Source organism: Myotis nattereri, assembly GCF_964212035.1.
Source record: "Myotis nattereri genome assembly, chromosome: 1".
In the NCBI taxonomy this organism is placed as follows: domain Eukaryota; kingdom Metazoa; phylum Chordata; class Mammalia; order Chiroptera; family Vespertilionidae; genus Myotis; species Myotis nattereri.
In genome coordinates this window covers 207,039,084-207,054,119 of record NC_138075.1, presented here as the reverse complement: position 1 = coordinate 207,054,119, position 15,036 = coordinate 207,039,084, and the positions used below count along the sequence as shown (strand labels likewise).

Genomic DNA, 15,036 nt, shown 5'->3' with positions numbered 1-15,036 from the left:
AAAATTTAAGTCATCATATCAGAAGTTTTCCTAAGACGCTAATGTTAGTACACAAACATTCTTACTTTCAGCAAAATGGAGCTCTTCCAGAAAAGAATGTGTAGCAATGGAATACATTTCTCATTAGAAACTGAATAGTTTTTATGTCCCTTGATAAAATGGCCTAATGTAACATCGAACAAAGGCATCCCTATATTATTCAAACATATGAAAAAAAACTCAAAATCTACCCAATCCTAAAAAGGCTTGGAAAATGGCATAAGTCTGATGAGAACACAGTAACCAAGTCTTTTCTTGTTAATAAATGAACTAAATCCAATTATGCAGAACTATAAGCCAGAGGTGCACATCAATATATTCTGTTGTCTAGTATTTCTTTACCATAACTGCACTACACATCTAATTGCTAAAATGAATATGAAAACCTTCACCATAAAAAGGTCCTTCAAACTCTAAGCCTCCAGTGGCCCTGCAAAAATTTATAGTTGAACCCATACCATTTTTCCAAAATTTCACACTATGTAGTACACTTCTAGATTATGTAGATGAAGATTCTAGATTATTTAGATGACAGAAGAAATTTAAATACTTTCATCCAAAATTCATAATTGGTGATTATGGCATCATATGATCAAAAGCCCTACATTTTAATTTATTTTATTTTTTAATACCTTTATTTACTTCGTCTCTAACAGAGCTATTCAATAACATATATTTGTTTTGAAGAGGGTTAATTTCCTAGATTAAATATGCATTGAACATGTAAATGTGACAAAATTTTGAGATATGTGATGAAAAACCCTATATTTTAATACAATGTTTAGCACAGCAGATGGTGTTTAACATACTGTCTACATACTGACTTACTGATTTAGTTATTGGACGCACACTTAACTAAAGGAATAAACAAAAAGGTGAAAGGGAGAGAAAAAATGAACTTAAGAGGGATAATCAGGAAAGATACCATCAGTCACTAACACCCTAAAAACTCTTCAACAGACTAATAAATTACCCAAACAAGATTCTGAAAAAGTGTGATAGGAATGAGAAAATAGGGAATGGTGACAGAGTACCACACCTGGTTTGGAAAGAATGGGGTAAGCCTCCAGTATTTAAGACAGATAAGAAGTCAGGTCCCTAAAAATTAACTCCACAATTCTACCTAGGCCATTTGTGCTGTCTTGAGTTGTATGGATACCTGGTTTGTAGTTTATGTAATCCAGTGTAATCAAATAAGATGGAAAAAGATTTTGAAAGCACTGTGAACTGTCAAATTAATAAAATCTGGATAAATCAGATATATTCCAAATGATCAGAATACTATTCTCTCACAACAACACGCCAAGCACATAATCAGTGATGGCACAATAGTTGAATGAGGCCATAAACAGCCCCGGTAGGTAGTTTACAGCCCACACATAGAAAGACATTTAGTTAGCAATTATAACAAAATCAATAGTAGCTACAATGGAGCACGACTGAGAATATAGGATGGGTTTCTAATATAGCTTAGGGAATATGAGAAAGTGACACTTAAGCTAATAAACAGGAAGAGGGTTCAAACAGTAGGTACCAAGGTCTGACACCTCTGAGATGAATACTTACTTGGCTTCCCTGAAATACCAAACTCTCCTCATTTCCCTATTTCACTAGCCACTCTTTTTATTTGTTTTGTTTTTAATATTTTTATTGATTTTTAAGACAAAGAGAGAGGGAGAGAGAGATAGAAACTTCAATGATGAGAGGGAATCATTGATCGGCTGCCTACTGCACACCCCAGACCAGGGACCAAGCCCACAACCCAGGCATGTGCCCTGACCGAGAATTGAACTGTGACTTCCTGGTTCATAGGTAGAGGCTTAGCCACTGAGCCAAGCCACTCTGTCTTAAATCTCCTTTGCTGGATCATCCTCCTCTACCTGATCTCTAAATATTAACAGCGCTCAATCCTAAAGTTTCTTCTCTATTAACTTTCTCTCCCCATGATCTCATTCAGTTACACAGGTTTAATTAAGTACCATTCAAATGCTAGTGATTCCCAAATATACATCTTCAGTTTAGACCTCATCCCTGAGCTCCACATTCCACTACCCAACCACCCACTCTGCATATCCATTTGGAAGCCTCAAACTTAACATGTCCAAAACAAAATTCTTGATTTCTCTGTACCAGTGTGTTCCTCTTAATAAATGTGTATTCAGTTGCTCAAGCCCAAAAACACAGTCTATCTTTGAATCTTCTTTTTCCCTCATACCTTATATCCAATCTATCAGCAACAACTTGAAGTTTACACGTTCAAAGCACAGATTATAACCACTTCTCACTATCTCTCCCATTACCACCCTGGTACAAGCCAACATCAACTCTCACCTACCTACTCCACCAGAACAGTGTCCAAACTGATGTTTTTGGTCCTGCCCCACCATGGTTTATTAGCCTCATAGCAACCAGAATGATTTTCTTTTAAGATCTGTAAATTCATGTCACATCTACTCAACACAGAGACTAAAATCCAAAGTCCTCACCATCCAAGTCTTTTGGGTAGGTACTAAAGACCTGTCGTGGCTTACAGTATTTGCTGCTGGCCATTTCTCGAACTCATCAAACTCAAACTCTCCTACCTCAGGATGCTTGCACTTGCTGTTCTGTTTAGAGGAAATCTGCCTTCGGTAGTCAGCCCCATGGCTTGCCATTATCACTTCATTTTGTGCCCCAATATTGCTTCCTCAGAAGGGCTGTCCTGACCCCTCTACTTAAAATAGAATACTCATGCTCTTTCCAGCTGGTGCCAAGTCACGGGCATCTCTCAGGACAACTGGCAGAAGCACCACAAGATCTGGGGCAAAAGAAAACTTTGCCACAAGAAGTAAAATATGAGCTGGGACGCCCTGCTGCCAACACTAAGATTGGCCCTCGCCACATACACGGGGTCTACATGCGGGGAGGCAGCAATAAGTACTAAGCCTTGAGGCTGGGCATGGCAACTTCTCCTGGGGCCCCGAGTGTTGTCCATGCAAACAAAGGATTACTGATGTTGCCTACAATGCATCCAACAACAAACTGGTCCGTACCAAGACCCTGGTACAGAGCTTCATCGTGCTCAATTACAGCAAGCACACCCTACAGACTGGTACAAGTCCCACTCTGCACTGCCCCTGGGCCACAAGAAGGGGGCCAAGCTGACTCCTGAGGAGGAGGAGATTTTAAACAAAAAATGATAAAAAAAAAAAAATTCAGAAGAAATATGATGAAAGGAAAAAGAATGCCAAAATCAGCAGTCTTCTAGAAGAGCAGTTCCAATAGGCAAGCTTTTTGCATCCATCCTTCAGTACCAGGCCAAAGTGGCCGAGCAGATGACTATGTGCTAGAGGGCAAGGAGCTGGAGTCCTAGCTGAGGAAAATCAAGGCCCGGAAATGCAAATAAATCCTCTTCCCTCCCAACTTAGCTCATGTAATAATGGTGCTTTACTAAAAAAGAAACCCAAAACTATCCCTTTAGTTCTCTTAAGTGCATGACATAATTATTTTAAACCTGGAACTGCGCCATGCACTCAATAACTGCTCAACAAATGCTTAATGAATGCATATATGGTTTACAGCTCAAGAGAGCACTATAAATTAGAAACAGATTTAGGGATCATCACCATATCCACACAATTAGAGCCACAGGGGTGGATGAGATCACCCACAGTGAAAAGAGATATGACCAAATTAAATTGTTTTTAACTATACTCAAGGAGGCTTCCATTCAAAGAAATTTAAGTCCTAGCTGGTTTGGCTCAGTGGACAGAGCAGTGGTCGGCAAACTCATTAGTCAACAGAGTCAAATATCAACAGTACAACGATTGAAATTTCTTTTGAGAGCCAAATTTTTTAAACTTAAACTATATAGGTAGGTACATTGTTATTAACTTAATTACGGTACTCCTAAGCTGGCCTTTGCTAAAAACGTCCTCAATCTGAGGGGTTGACCTCAGTGAACGTACCCCCACTTCTTCTAATGCCACTTCTTCAAAATAGACTTGCCCAGGCCGAAAACCAACTTCTGCACATGGGCCATGAAGTTTCAATCACACTGTACGTGCGCACCCGCACGTGGTATTTTGTGGAAGAGCCAGTCAAGGGGCCAAAGAGCTGCACGTGGCTCGTGAGCCGTGGTTTGCCGACCACTGGGATAGAGCATCGGCCTGCAGACTGAAGGGTCCTGGATTCGATTCCAGTCAAGGGCACATGCCTGGGTTTCAGGCTCACTCCCCAGTAGGGGGCATGTAGGAGGAAGCAAATCAATTATTTTCTCATCATTGATGTTTCTAGCTCTCTCTCCCTCTCCCTTCCTCTCTGAAATCAATAAAAAAATTTTAAAAAAATAAATTTAATAAATCTCTAAATAATTATCCCCTGCTCTTATCATTTTATATAAATTTAGATGTTTATATGCTAAATTTTAACTTATTTTACAAATAACTCATAATGAGGCTCAATCCATAATTAGCCTAGAACAATGGTTCTCAACCTTCCTAATGCCATTACCCTTTAATACAGTTCCTCATGTGGTGATCCCCAACCATAAAATTATTTCCGTTGCTACTTCATAACTGCAATTTTGCTACTGTTATGAATCGCAATGTAAATATCTGATATGCAGGATGTATTTTCATTGTTACAAATTGAACATAATTAAAGCATAGTGATTAATCACAAAAACAATATGTAATTATATATGTGTTTTCCGATGGTCTTAGGCAACCCCTGTGAAAGGGTCATTTGACCCCCAAAGGGTTACGACCCACAAGTTGAGAACCGCTGGCCTAGAATAATCTTGATTGTTTGTCTGGATAGACTAACTAAAGTCAGAACATCAAGTTGTTAATGATATCTAAACAAAATGGCAATACCTCTGCATCTTCATCAAGTTGCAATTGTTTGGCAATGGCTTCATCATTTAATCTGGAATCATTTGCATTTTTTGAAGGCTGTATTTCAAAGAAAATCAAGGAAGATCAGCATAAAACTTAAGTTAAAAATAAGGTGTTTTTTTCTTGACTGTAGCTGATTAAATACACCAGTGAGAGTTAAGTGTATCAGTAATGAAATAGTCAGTCTCAATGCACACCAGCCAGAAAGTCATGTTCATGACTACTCAGTGACCACATCCATTTTTCCTAATGAACAAATATTCTGCAGAGATGGTTCTCACTTAATTCTATTGAAATGTTCAAGAAAAGTAACCCCCCAGCTCTCCCCCGGCCAAAAAAAACACACAACAACAACCACTTGTAGTTTTCTTCATGGTATAACATAATAGTGATAAGGATTACACTGTCCGATGGAGACACTAATGAAATCAACAAACACACAGCATTTGGCAGGCTTTGACTCAGGGGACTACTTTCACTATAATTTATCTGTATTCCTGTTTCGTAAATTTCCAGAAAAATGTAAATCCAACATCAACCAAAGTAGAAAATGTCAAAAGTGTAACATTGGCACATAAGTTATGTACTTAGAACCTCATTTGGGAACAAATTTATTGTCCAATTTTGTCTACTTGAGGTGAACAGTAAAATGAGTTTGCATTCTGAGTATTTAAATTCTAAGAATCATAATTTTTTCATACAATTTAAGTGATCTTTTTCCACTTTCAAATATAAAAAATTAAATAGTCTAACTTCCTCATCCTCTAAAATGATGGCAATAAATTTTGTCCATAATCATAGGAAAATTTTTTATCAATACAATATGTTGCTCTATTATGACATCCAAATTTCTCCTCTTATTAATAACAGCAAATTAACATTCCTGAACATTCTTGCTTGCATGTAGAACACTCACCTCTTTTCTTTTGCTTGCCACCATCTTCTTATCTGATCTTTGGACACTAGCAGTTCCAAAATAATCAAGCACTGATGTGTGGGTAAGTTTTATTGGCGATAAAGGCTTATTCTTGGTCTTAGTGTTTTCTTCATTCTTTTTCATGTTTGATGCTCCAAGATAACTATTTGTAGATCTTCCATTCTCTTTTGATTTAGAGGCTGCCTTCTTACACATAAAGTCATCTTCTTCATCTTAAATGGAATATAACCAAATATTGTTTGATAAAACATCAACTCCAATTATATCAAGGAATCACTTTAACCAGCTTTTTTTCTTTGGTTCAGTAATTCACAAGAGAAAACAACCTTTGCTTTGGCCTAATAACAAATCCAAAAAAAAAAGAAAAATCTAAAAGGTAATCATGAAGACTAGGTCACTTCACAAGTTGGTGTGTAAAGCTACATATGAATGGGTCTTGTCTTCCTCTCAAGACAGAGGTAGAGGCAAGCAAAGACCACGGATGTAAAAAAAATCTAGCTTTTACTCACACCTTGCTCACTCCCTTACTCAACCAGGAGCATCTGCTAAGGGTTTTATGTACCAGACTAGAGGCCTGGTGCACGAATTCATGCGGGGGGGGGGGGGGGGCGCAGGAGGTTGGCCGCAGGCCCAATCTAGTTGTGTAGATTTTTGCTTGCCTCTACCTTCTGGAAAGGCGTGAGCAAAGCTAGAAGTGGTTGATGGGGGCAGGGGGGGAGCGGGGGAAGGCAGAAGGGCAAGTGGCGCACAGTGCAGTGGCAGAGGTAAGATGGCAGTGGTGCTAACTTTACGTCTTTGCAGTTAGGCAAAGTTACGCCTTTCCCCTTCTGCCACCCCACCCCCCCCCAAGCTGCTACTCTGTCTCAATCAGCGTCAAGGTCCCTCTCCTCCTATAGGCTTCCTGGGCCCAGATTCTCCGGTGCTCAGAGCCTTAGACAGGGGGAGGGACCATGGGTGGTTGGCTGGTGCAGGAGGTTGGCTGTGGAGCACACTGACCACCAGGGGGCAGCTCCTGCATTGAGTTTATGCCCCCTGGTGGTCAGTGCGTGTCATAGCAACTGGTCGACCGGTCGTTCTGGTCATTCGGTAGTAACAGTCACTTAGGCTTTTATATATACATATATATATATACACACATATATATATATATAGAATAGATCTGCTATTTCTAGGTGAATGCCACTTCAAACATGAAAGTACCTAAGATAATGTAAAAAGAAATCAAAAAGCATTTAGCCTTACTTTCTAATTTTTATATTTATGTTAAAATGAAACAAAAAACTTTACAAAGTAAAACTCTTACAGGTTTCTGATTACTAAATGTAAAAAAGGAATCCACCATTTAAAAAGAGTGGCCCCAACCGTTTTGCCTCAGTGGATAGAGCGTAGGCTCTTGGACTGAAGGGTCTTGGGTTCAATTCCAGTTCAGGGCACGAACCTCAGTTGCAGGCTCCAACCCCAGCCCCAGATTGCAGCCATGAGGGAGGCAACCAATAGATGTGTCTCTCTCACATCGATGTTTCTCTCTCTGTCTCTCCCTCCCTTCTACTCTCTCTTTAAAAAAAAAATCAATGGAAAAATATCCTCAGCTGACTATTAACAACAACAAAAAAAGGAAGAGTGTACTTACCAGATGTCTCTTGAAAATGCACATTGTCCCCTACAAGCCCATTTTTCCTAAAACTTACATCCCATCCCACCCTACCCTCCAAAGGCTTTCAATAAACATTCTTAACCTGTAACCAGAAGATTTTAATTAAAGCATTGTTTTACTTAACTTCAACTATAATCAGTCTACCTTTAAGCTTAATTAAAACTGTATCCATACCCATAGATATAGAGAACCAGTGATGATTGCCAAAGGGAAGGGTGATGGGAATATGAAAAAATTTTTTTAATTGGAAAACTCAAAAATCCAGAATTCCAGCTTATTCTGGAAAAGCAGGAGCTCAGGGGGAAAGAGGAAGGATTCGTTCACAAATCTTTCCAAGCACATCCAAGGCTTGATATACTTGCAGATTTCAGTTCAACCCTGTTAACAAGAGCTGGGAGACTAGGTTCAGTCGCTCCTATATCTGTCCTCCCTACTAACAAGTCCGTCCTCCTGCACCTGCGCCAGAAGTGGACCGATGTCTGACTCAGATCAGTGCAACAGCCACATGAGTCACCCGTAATGGTGCCATTGGGAACATAATCTGAAACTTCTTTCCTTTTCTCAAAAATAACACCATAATGAATTATCATGTTATGGAAACCTTAAAATTTATGGCTGGTCTATCTGAAACCCCTAGACTTGGTTAAGCTGTAGCATAACCAAACCAGTTAACATTCAACAACAAACTTTTCTACTTAGCAGTCAAAACAAATTATGTAAATTGCCCTTAAAAGAAGATTCAAAACAACACTGCTGATACTCTGGCTTTAATAAAAAAATAAAATAAGAAAAACCACAAGACTGGGATCTGGTAAGTATAGACAACCAATACATCTCCTTAGGGAGTAAGTGCAAAATTAAAAGTATATTTAGTGTATATAAAGCTTCTAATCTTATCTGAGAGCTTATTAAATTTTATAATTTTTACTATGTTTACATTCCGTTCCATATCTGTACTTCTGGAAAGGAGGGAATCCCTTAATGCAGAACAAAATAACTCTGTCTCTAAAAAATGATAGCCCTTGACTAGTTTTTCCCCCACTTTAGAAATGTCAAAAGTACTAACATTTCCACTACTCCCAGTCATAAGCAGTATGACAGAAAACCCCAGACCTGAGTTGACCCAACAACTACTGTGTTTTCCTGTTTTAAGTTTTCCTCAAGAACTTCCTTGCAATCTAAAATTCTTTATCTGTCCTGCCCGGCCAGTGTGGCTTAATGGTTGAGCATTGACCTAAGAACCAGGAGGTCACTGTTCGATTCCCAGTCAGGGCACATGCCCAGGTTGCAGGCTCAATCCCCAGTGTAGGACGTGCAGGAGGCAGCCATTCAATGATTCTCTCTCATCATTGATGTTTCTATCTCTCTCTCCCTCTCCCCTCTTCTCTGAAATAAAAAAATAAAACATTATATCTGTTCTTAAGAACTTAATTCAGGCAGTGTCAATCACCTATTTGATACAGCCTCAGAAAGGGAAACAATAGTATTATAGATATTTGCAATCCCTAGCTTAACCCTTTCTCCAGCAGTCTCATAAATATTTGCAGGTAATAGACTAGCATGAAATTTAGTGAGATCAGGAGTTTCTAAGAACATCAGATTTAAAAGATTGTTGGCAAATGTGTAAGGATATGGGACCAACACATATGTGACAATGATAGTAAATTTGTAAAAATCTTTACGAGGACAATTTTGCAATACAGGGTGTGGAAAAAGTAGGTTTACAGTTGTGAGTATGCGAAACACAGTTTATTCTTGTATTATTATTTAATTATTGTATTCTTTTCTATACTAACAACTGTAAACCTATTTTTGCCCCACCCTGTATGTACCAAAACTTTACACATGCATACCTATTAACTGGATCCAGAAATTCCATTTCTAAGATTTAGTAAAAATAAATAAACAAACAAACAAGCACACAAAGATATGTGTACAAAATGCTTACCACAGCATTGGTTCATTCCAATGTATGGACAACAGACTGCAATAGGGCAAGAAAAGATGAAGAAAAAACTAAAGGACTAACAGTTTAGATTTTTAAAAAAAGACAGCCTCAAATATAACAGGGGCACTGGAGATAGAGATAAGTTTATATTGTTTATAAAGTGGGAAAACAAACAACCTAAATATCTGTTAATATGTTCAAGCATATAATGGAATTCTAGGCAGCAACAGAAAATTATAATGCATAGTCACATTTACTGACATTAAAATAATTTATATGTTTAAGTGACAAAAGCAGGTAACATAATGGGATGTTAAATGATATATTTATAATCCATCTATTTATCCATTTATATATACTTTTAAATTAACATTCAAAGATTTGAGAAAATAAAGTGTTAATTTTTATCACTGGATAGGGGATTATGAGTAAGCTTTCATTTTTTTCTTCCTATCTTTTTTAATCTATATATTACACTTTTCTTTTTCTTTTTAACGCCCATCTAATATTTTACAACAAATTGACTCTCTCCTAGAAACTCCCTGGCCCCATAGCTTTCTGAGACAGAAAAGGTCTGGCATTGGTTTCTCCCTCCTCTTCACTTTTACTTGCTTACTTCTTTCATTATTTATCAGCATCTCTGATTATTCTGTCACTAGAATCAGAGACTGGGACTGCATGGTACCTTTTTTATCTAATTACTATTAATAACAGTTATCATTAGTGAGCATTAAGCTACATGCCACCTTCTTTATAATGCATACCTTTAGTCCAGTGGTCACCGACCAGTGGTCCATGGACCACTGGTTTAAGGAAACCTTTGGAGCAGCAGTCACCAACACTGGTGGTCCATGAGGTCTGAAGGTTGGCGACTGCTGCTTTAGTCACTACTTCTACCTCATGTCAATACATGCGGCCCTGTTTTTCACTTTCTTTAAAGAAGTTCATAACCTTTAGCATAGTAATTCTTGGAGGTGCTAACAAATATTTATATACAAATATATTCATCACACTATTAAGAACATGAAAAGTAAGCAACTGAAATAATCAAAACCAGGAAAATGCTACATAAATTGTAGTGTAGCCATATAAAGGACTCATGCAGTCATTCAAAACTAAACCCAAATTTCAAAGCTCAAAAAAAAAACACCTTATGAAAACAGCAAAATTAAGCTGGCAAAGAAACCCAAAGCACATAGCTTTGTTCTTTTAGGTTAGCCTTAACACTATAGATATAAATGTCACCCCTACAAGGAAACTTCTCTTCATGAGCTTCTCTTTACAGTAGTGGAGGGTAATAGAGCCATTCTCTAAATTTCTGGCTTAGAATACATGAATTCAAACTTAATAATGTCTTCAAGCTATATACCCAGACAATGATACCTAAACACAGACATAATTTTATAAACATTTTCATAATTTCTGAGTGAAAATATAATTATACATGGATTTTCAAGGAAAAAAATATGGCCATGTTCTGCATGAAATTCAAGCATGTACTAAGCAAAAATTGCAGATATGGCCCCCTTTTCTCTGATAACCACAAAATAAATAGCTCTCCAGGCCACTTGGAAAGAAGGCACAATTCTACTGAAATAGTTATGAAAAGAGAAAAAAGACTGACTTGCTTGATTTGCTTGATTTGACACTTACTTAGTGCCCTGTGATTTGTGCATTTCCCTATACTCCTTACACTTATGGGACTAACAGGAAAAAAGTCAATTCATGATCCTAAGCATAGATATTTCTTATAAATAAAAAGGATCTCATTAAGGTGACTATTGAAAAAGAAATATGGTGCTCACTAAAAATCACAGACATATCTGAAAGCATTCTGTCATCTTGCCTTGATAAAACTAGAACCTAAAAAAAAGCAGCATTCTGCTGTCGCTATAGTATGGCTTCTGAACTACTTTAGGCCCTGGCCCATGTGGCTCAGTTGGTTGAGCGTTATCCCTACATGGAGAGGTAGCCTACTCAATTCCCAGTCAGGGCACATTCCTGGGTTGCGGGCTCAATTCCCAGTGAGGGCATGCAGGAGACAGCCATTCGATGTTTCTCTCTCTCCCTCCTTTCCTCTCTCTCTAAAAAAATCAATAAAAACATGTTTAAAAAAAACTTTCGCCCTTCATAGCCTTGAAAAGGCTACATTAATACATTATGGAGAAAGAAGGCAAAAGAGGCCAAGGATTAGAACAATGCAATTAGCTGCCTGCAAAAGGCAGTCATTTAGCAGGCGTTTCTGTGACCACCCTCATGTAAAATAAATATTTTACGAACCTACACAACGTGTAAAGATTAATGTTCCAAATAAAGTTATGATTGTCCTTCAACATTTGTTCTTATTTTCTAATAAGCCTAAATCTGTTCCTTCCTTGTCAGAAGCCAAAGGCAAAATGTGTTCTCTTCTTCCCAGAAACTTGTAATAAAGCAATGAAAAATAAATCTAAGTCAAATTTCTGACATCTAGTTGAAAATCATGGGCAATTGAACTCAGAATCTCCCTCTAGGCAATCTGTCTCCTTATAAAAACGCCATTTATTTTTATTTATATACAACATAACTGCAAATGTAGTAACAATCACCAAGTAAAAGAGTATTATCCAACAAACAGCGGAGGAACTGGCTGGGAGAGAAGACTGCTTTGCCACTCTGAGTTAGATGCATTCATTTATTTAAAAGGATAACAGACGGCAATCTCCCTCCCAGGACCACGCCCATGCTTTTCCCTTCCCCCACCCTACCCTGCACCACCCCCCCAGGCACATTACCCTTACCTTCCTCACTCCCAAACTCCAAGGGCTCTTCCTTTACCTCTCAAACTTGTTTCCTAAGCCCATTTCTTCTAGGAATTACTTTTCCTACCTCTGTATTTACCCAATAAATGTTCTCTTACAAAAAAAAAATAGTAATATATATAAAAGGATAACAAATAAAAGAGAGAAAATAATGTGCAGATCCATATAAAAATCTATTTACAAGCCAAAGGGGGGGGGGGGGGTCTAATCTTGGAATTCATACTGCTAAGAGCTTGGGATTCTGATTTTCTTTCCTTCAGTCTGGAACACACAAAAAACAAATTAAGAGAGACCATGCTAAAGAAATGGGGTGTCGGGGGTGCGGGAAGAGACTGGACAAAAATCGTACACCTATGGATGAGGACAGTGGGGGGTGTAAAGGCAGAGGGTGGGGTGGGAACCGGGTGGAAGGGAGCTATGGGGGAAAAAAGAGGAACAATTGTAATAATCTGAACAATAAAGATTTAACTTTAAAAAAAAATAAAAAAAAATAAAAAAAAAATATATATATATATATATATATATATATATCTGGTCCTAGCCGGTTTGGCTCAGTGGATAGAGCATCAGCCTGCAGACTGAAAGGTCCCGGGTTCAATTCCAATCAAGGGCACATGCCCTGGTTTCAGGCTCAATCCCCAGTAGGGGACATGCAGGCGGCAGCTGATCAATGATTCTTTCTCACTGATGTTTCTATCTCTCTCTCTTCCTCTCCCTTTCTCTCTGAAATCAATAAAAATATATTTTTAAAAAAATAATAATATATATCTGTTAATTAAGTGGATGGAAGCGAAACGAAACATACCATCTCTTCACCATTTCTGTAATGAATCAGATATCCCAGTGGTCGGCAAACTCATTAATCAACAGAGCCAAATATCAATAGTACAACGATTGAAATTTCTTTTGAGAGCCAAATTTTTTAAACTTAAACTATATAGGTAGGTACATTGTTATTAACTTAATTAGGGTACTCCTAAGGCTTAGGAAGAGCCACACTCAAGGGGCCAAAGAGCCACATGTGGCTCGCGAGCCGCAGTTTGTGGGCCACGGAGATATCTTATACATACTTCAGTATGCAGGAAAGCTCCCCACAACGGATAATTATTTGGATTTGGCTCAATAAGTCAATAATGCAGAGGTTAGAAACCCTGCCATAGCCTATCAGAAGAGAATTTGGTGGATGTCCAGACATCCCTTGTTCTAATATTCATCTCACCTACTAGATGCCACAGTACCCAACAGTTGTGATGAACAAAAATGTTTCCAGATATACTGCTAAAGGTCCCCTAGGAGGCAACATCATCCTTGATTGAGAGGCACTGATTTATGACAAGATGAAGAAATACAAGATAAGTAACAATAGCTACCAAGACTTATAAGTAGTAATTGAACAGCTACTCATAACAAATTGGACAACTAGACCCTAGATACCGATAATGGATTATGGCAATTTTGTCAACTTTGTAAAAAGTTTGTTTATTTGTCTCTTAATATTAAACAATTTACTAATGATTCAGAAAGAAACACAAAAACAGCTTTAGCAAATTTGTAGAAGATATGAAGTCACATGATATAAAAAAAAATAAGTGGATGAGAGACACTGAAAGAACTACTGGGTTCTTCCACGGGGAAGCTTTGTACAATCTTAAACTCAAAATTGCTTTTTTTACTCTAGTAATGTGTGACTTAGGTACTTTAAAATAATATTAATCTAAAGACTTTACTCATCCTCAAAAATGCTAAACTAGTTTCTACAGAGTTTTAGCCCACAATCAACAATAATTTTTGAACAAGTACAGTCAAAGAAATATAATACACAGTGCTTAGTTTCCTCTTACTTCGAATTTTTCTCTCAATAACTCCAGGTTTCTCTGAAAACATCTAAGAAAAACTCTCTACCCTATAGAGAATCCATTCCTATTTGTCTGTACACAAAACTATATGTCTCTAAAAACTAGCAAAAAGAATGCTACACACACATCCCCAATAATATCTTCTGCTACTATTTTCCCCAAGCCACAGGTCACTGATATTCCATAGTAACCTGGAGAACACATTTCTAATTTTTCCCATTTAGCATCAAGATCACTAACTGCTTCTGGAATTACATACTATTAAGATGACCAGTCATAAACAATTCTCAACACAGGAAAAACCCCCACCATTTTCAACCACACGCCAGCCCCTGATTAAACTGGATAGTAAAAGGTCATCTTTGCCAAACAAAACTCAAGGTCTCTCACTTCACTAAACAGCTAAAAGTAAAAATATTTACCTAGTACAACAGTATTCGGTTTTTACCAACCCACAAAACCTTTTCACTAGAGTCGATGGTTAACTATGAAGATATTTATCAGCAGTTTTTTCCTTTTCCTGTATTTGGGAGATTAATGTAGTTAGGTACTTTAAAAATCAATAAATAGCGCAAAATAGATTTAATCAAATAAAATGGTGAAAAATATGTCATGGAACTAAATGATAAGCCTAAAGATCTGTACAATAAGATAGCCTAAAGAACTGTATAATAAGATAAACAAAAACACTTAAACTAGGTTATTTTCTAAATTAAGGTGATTTCCTAAATATGTTCCTCATTGTTTATAAAATACTATGCAATAGATATAAAATGCAAGCCACATATGTGATTTTAAATTTTCATAAAGTGAATTTTCACATTCAAGTTTTTAAAAAGGGTGAAATTAATTTTAATAATATACTTTACTTAACCCAATATATCCAAATTATCACTTCAATATGTAATCAATACCAAAAAAAAAGAT

The 15,036-nt window shown here is 37.4% G+C and overlaps 1 protein-coding gene and 1 pseudogene across 2 annotated transcripts in view; one reads left to right on the top strand and one right to left on the bottom strand.

Moving 5' to 3' along the window:
- The window catches only part of RFC1 (replication factor C subunit 1), an 81,711-nt gene that overhangs the window by 31,362 nt on the left and 35,313 nt on the right, over positions 1–15,036 (bottom strand). The window contains exons 5-6 of the mRNA XM_081093048.1: positions 5,833–6,065; positions 4,896–4,973 (exon numbers count right to left, since the gene is read on the bottom strand). Coding sequence (XP_080949174.1) covers positions 4,896–4,973; positions 5,833–6,065 — 311 coding nt within the window. The remainder of the gene's footprint in view (positions 1–4,895; positions 4,974–5,832; positions 6,066–15,036) is intronic.
- Positions 1,093–3,424, top strand: LOC308529891 (small ribosomal subunit protein eS8-like; annotated as a pseudogene). The gene is made up of 2 exons: positions 1,093–1,097; positions 2,783–3,424. The product of its transcript is annotated as a small ribosomal subunit protein eS8-like (transcript).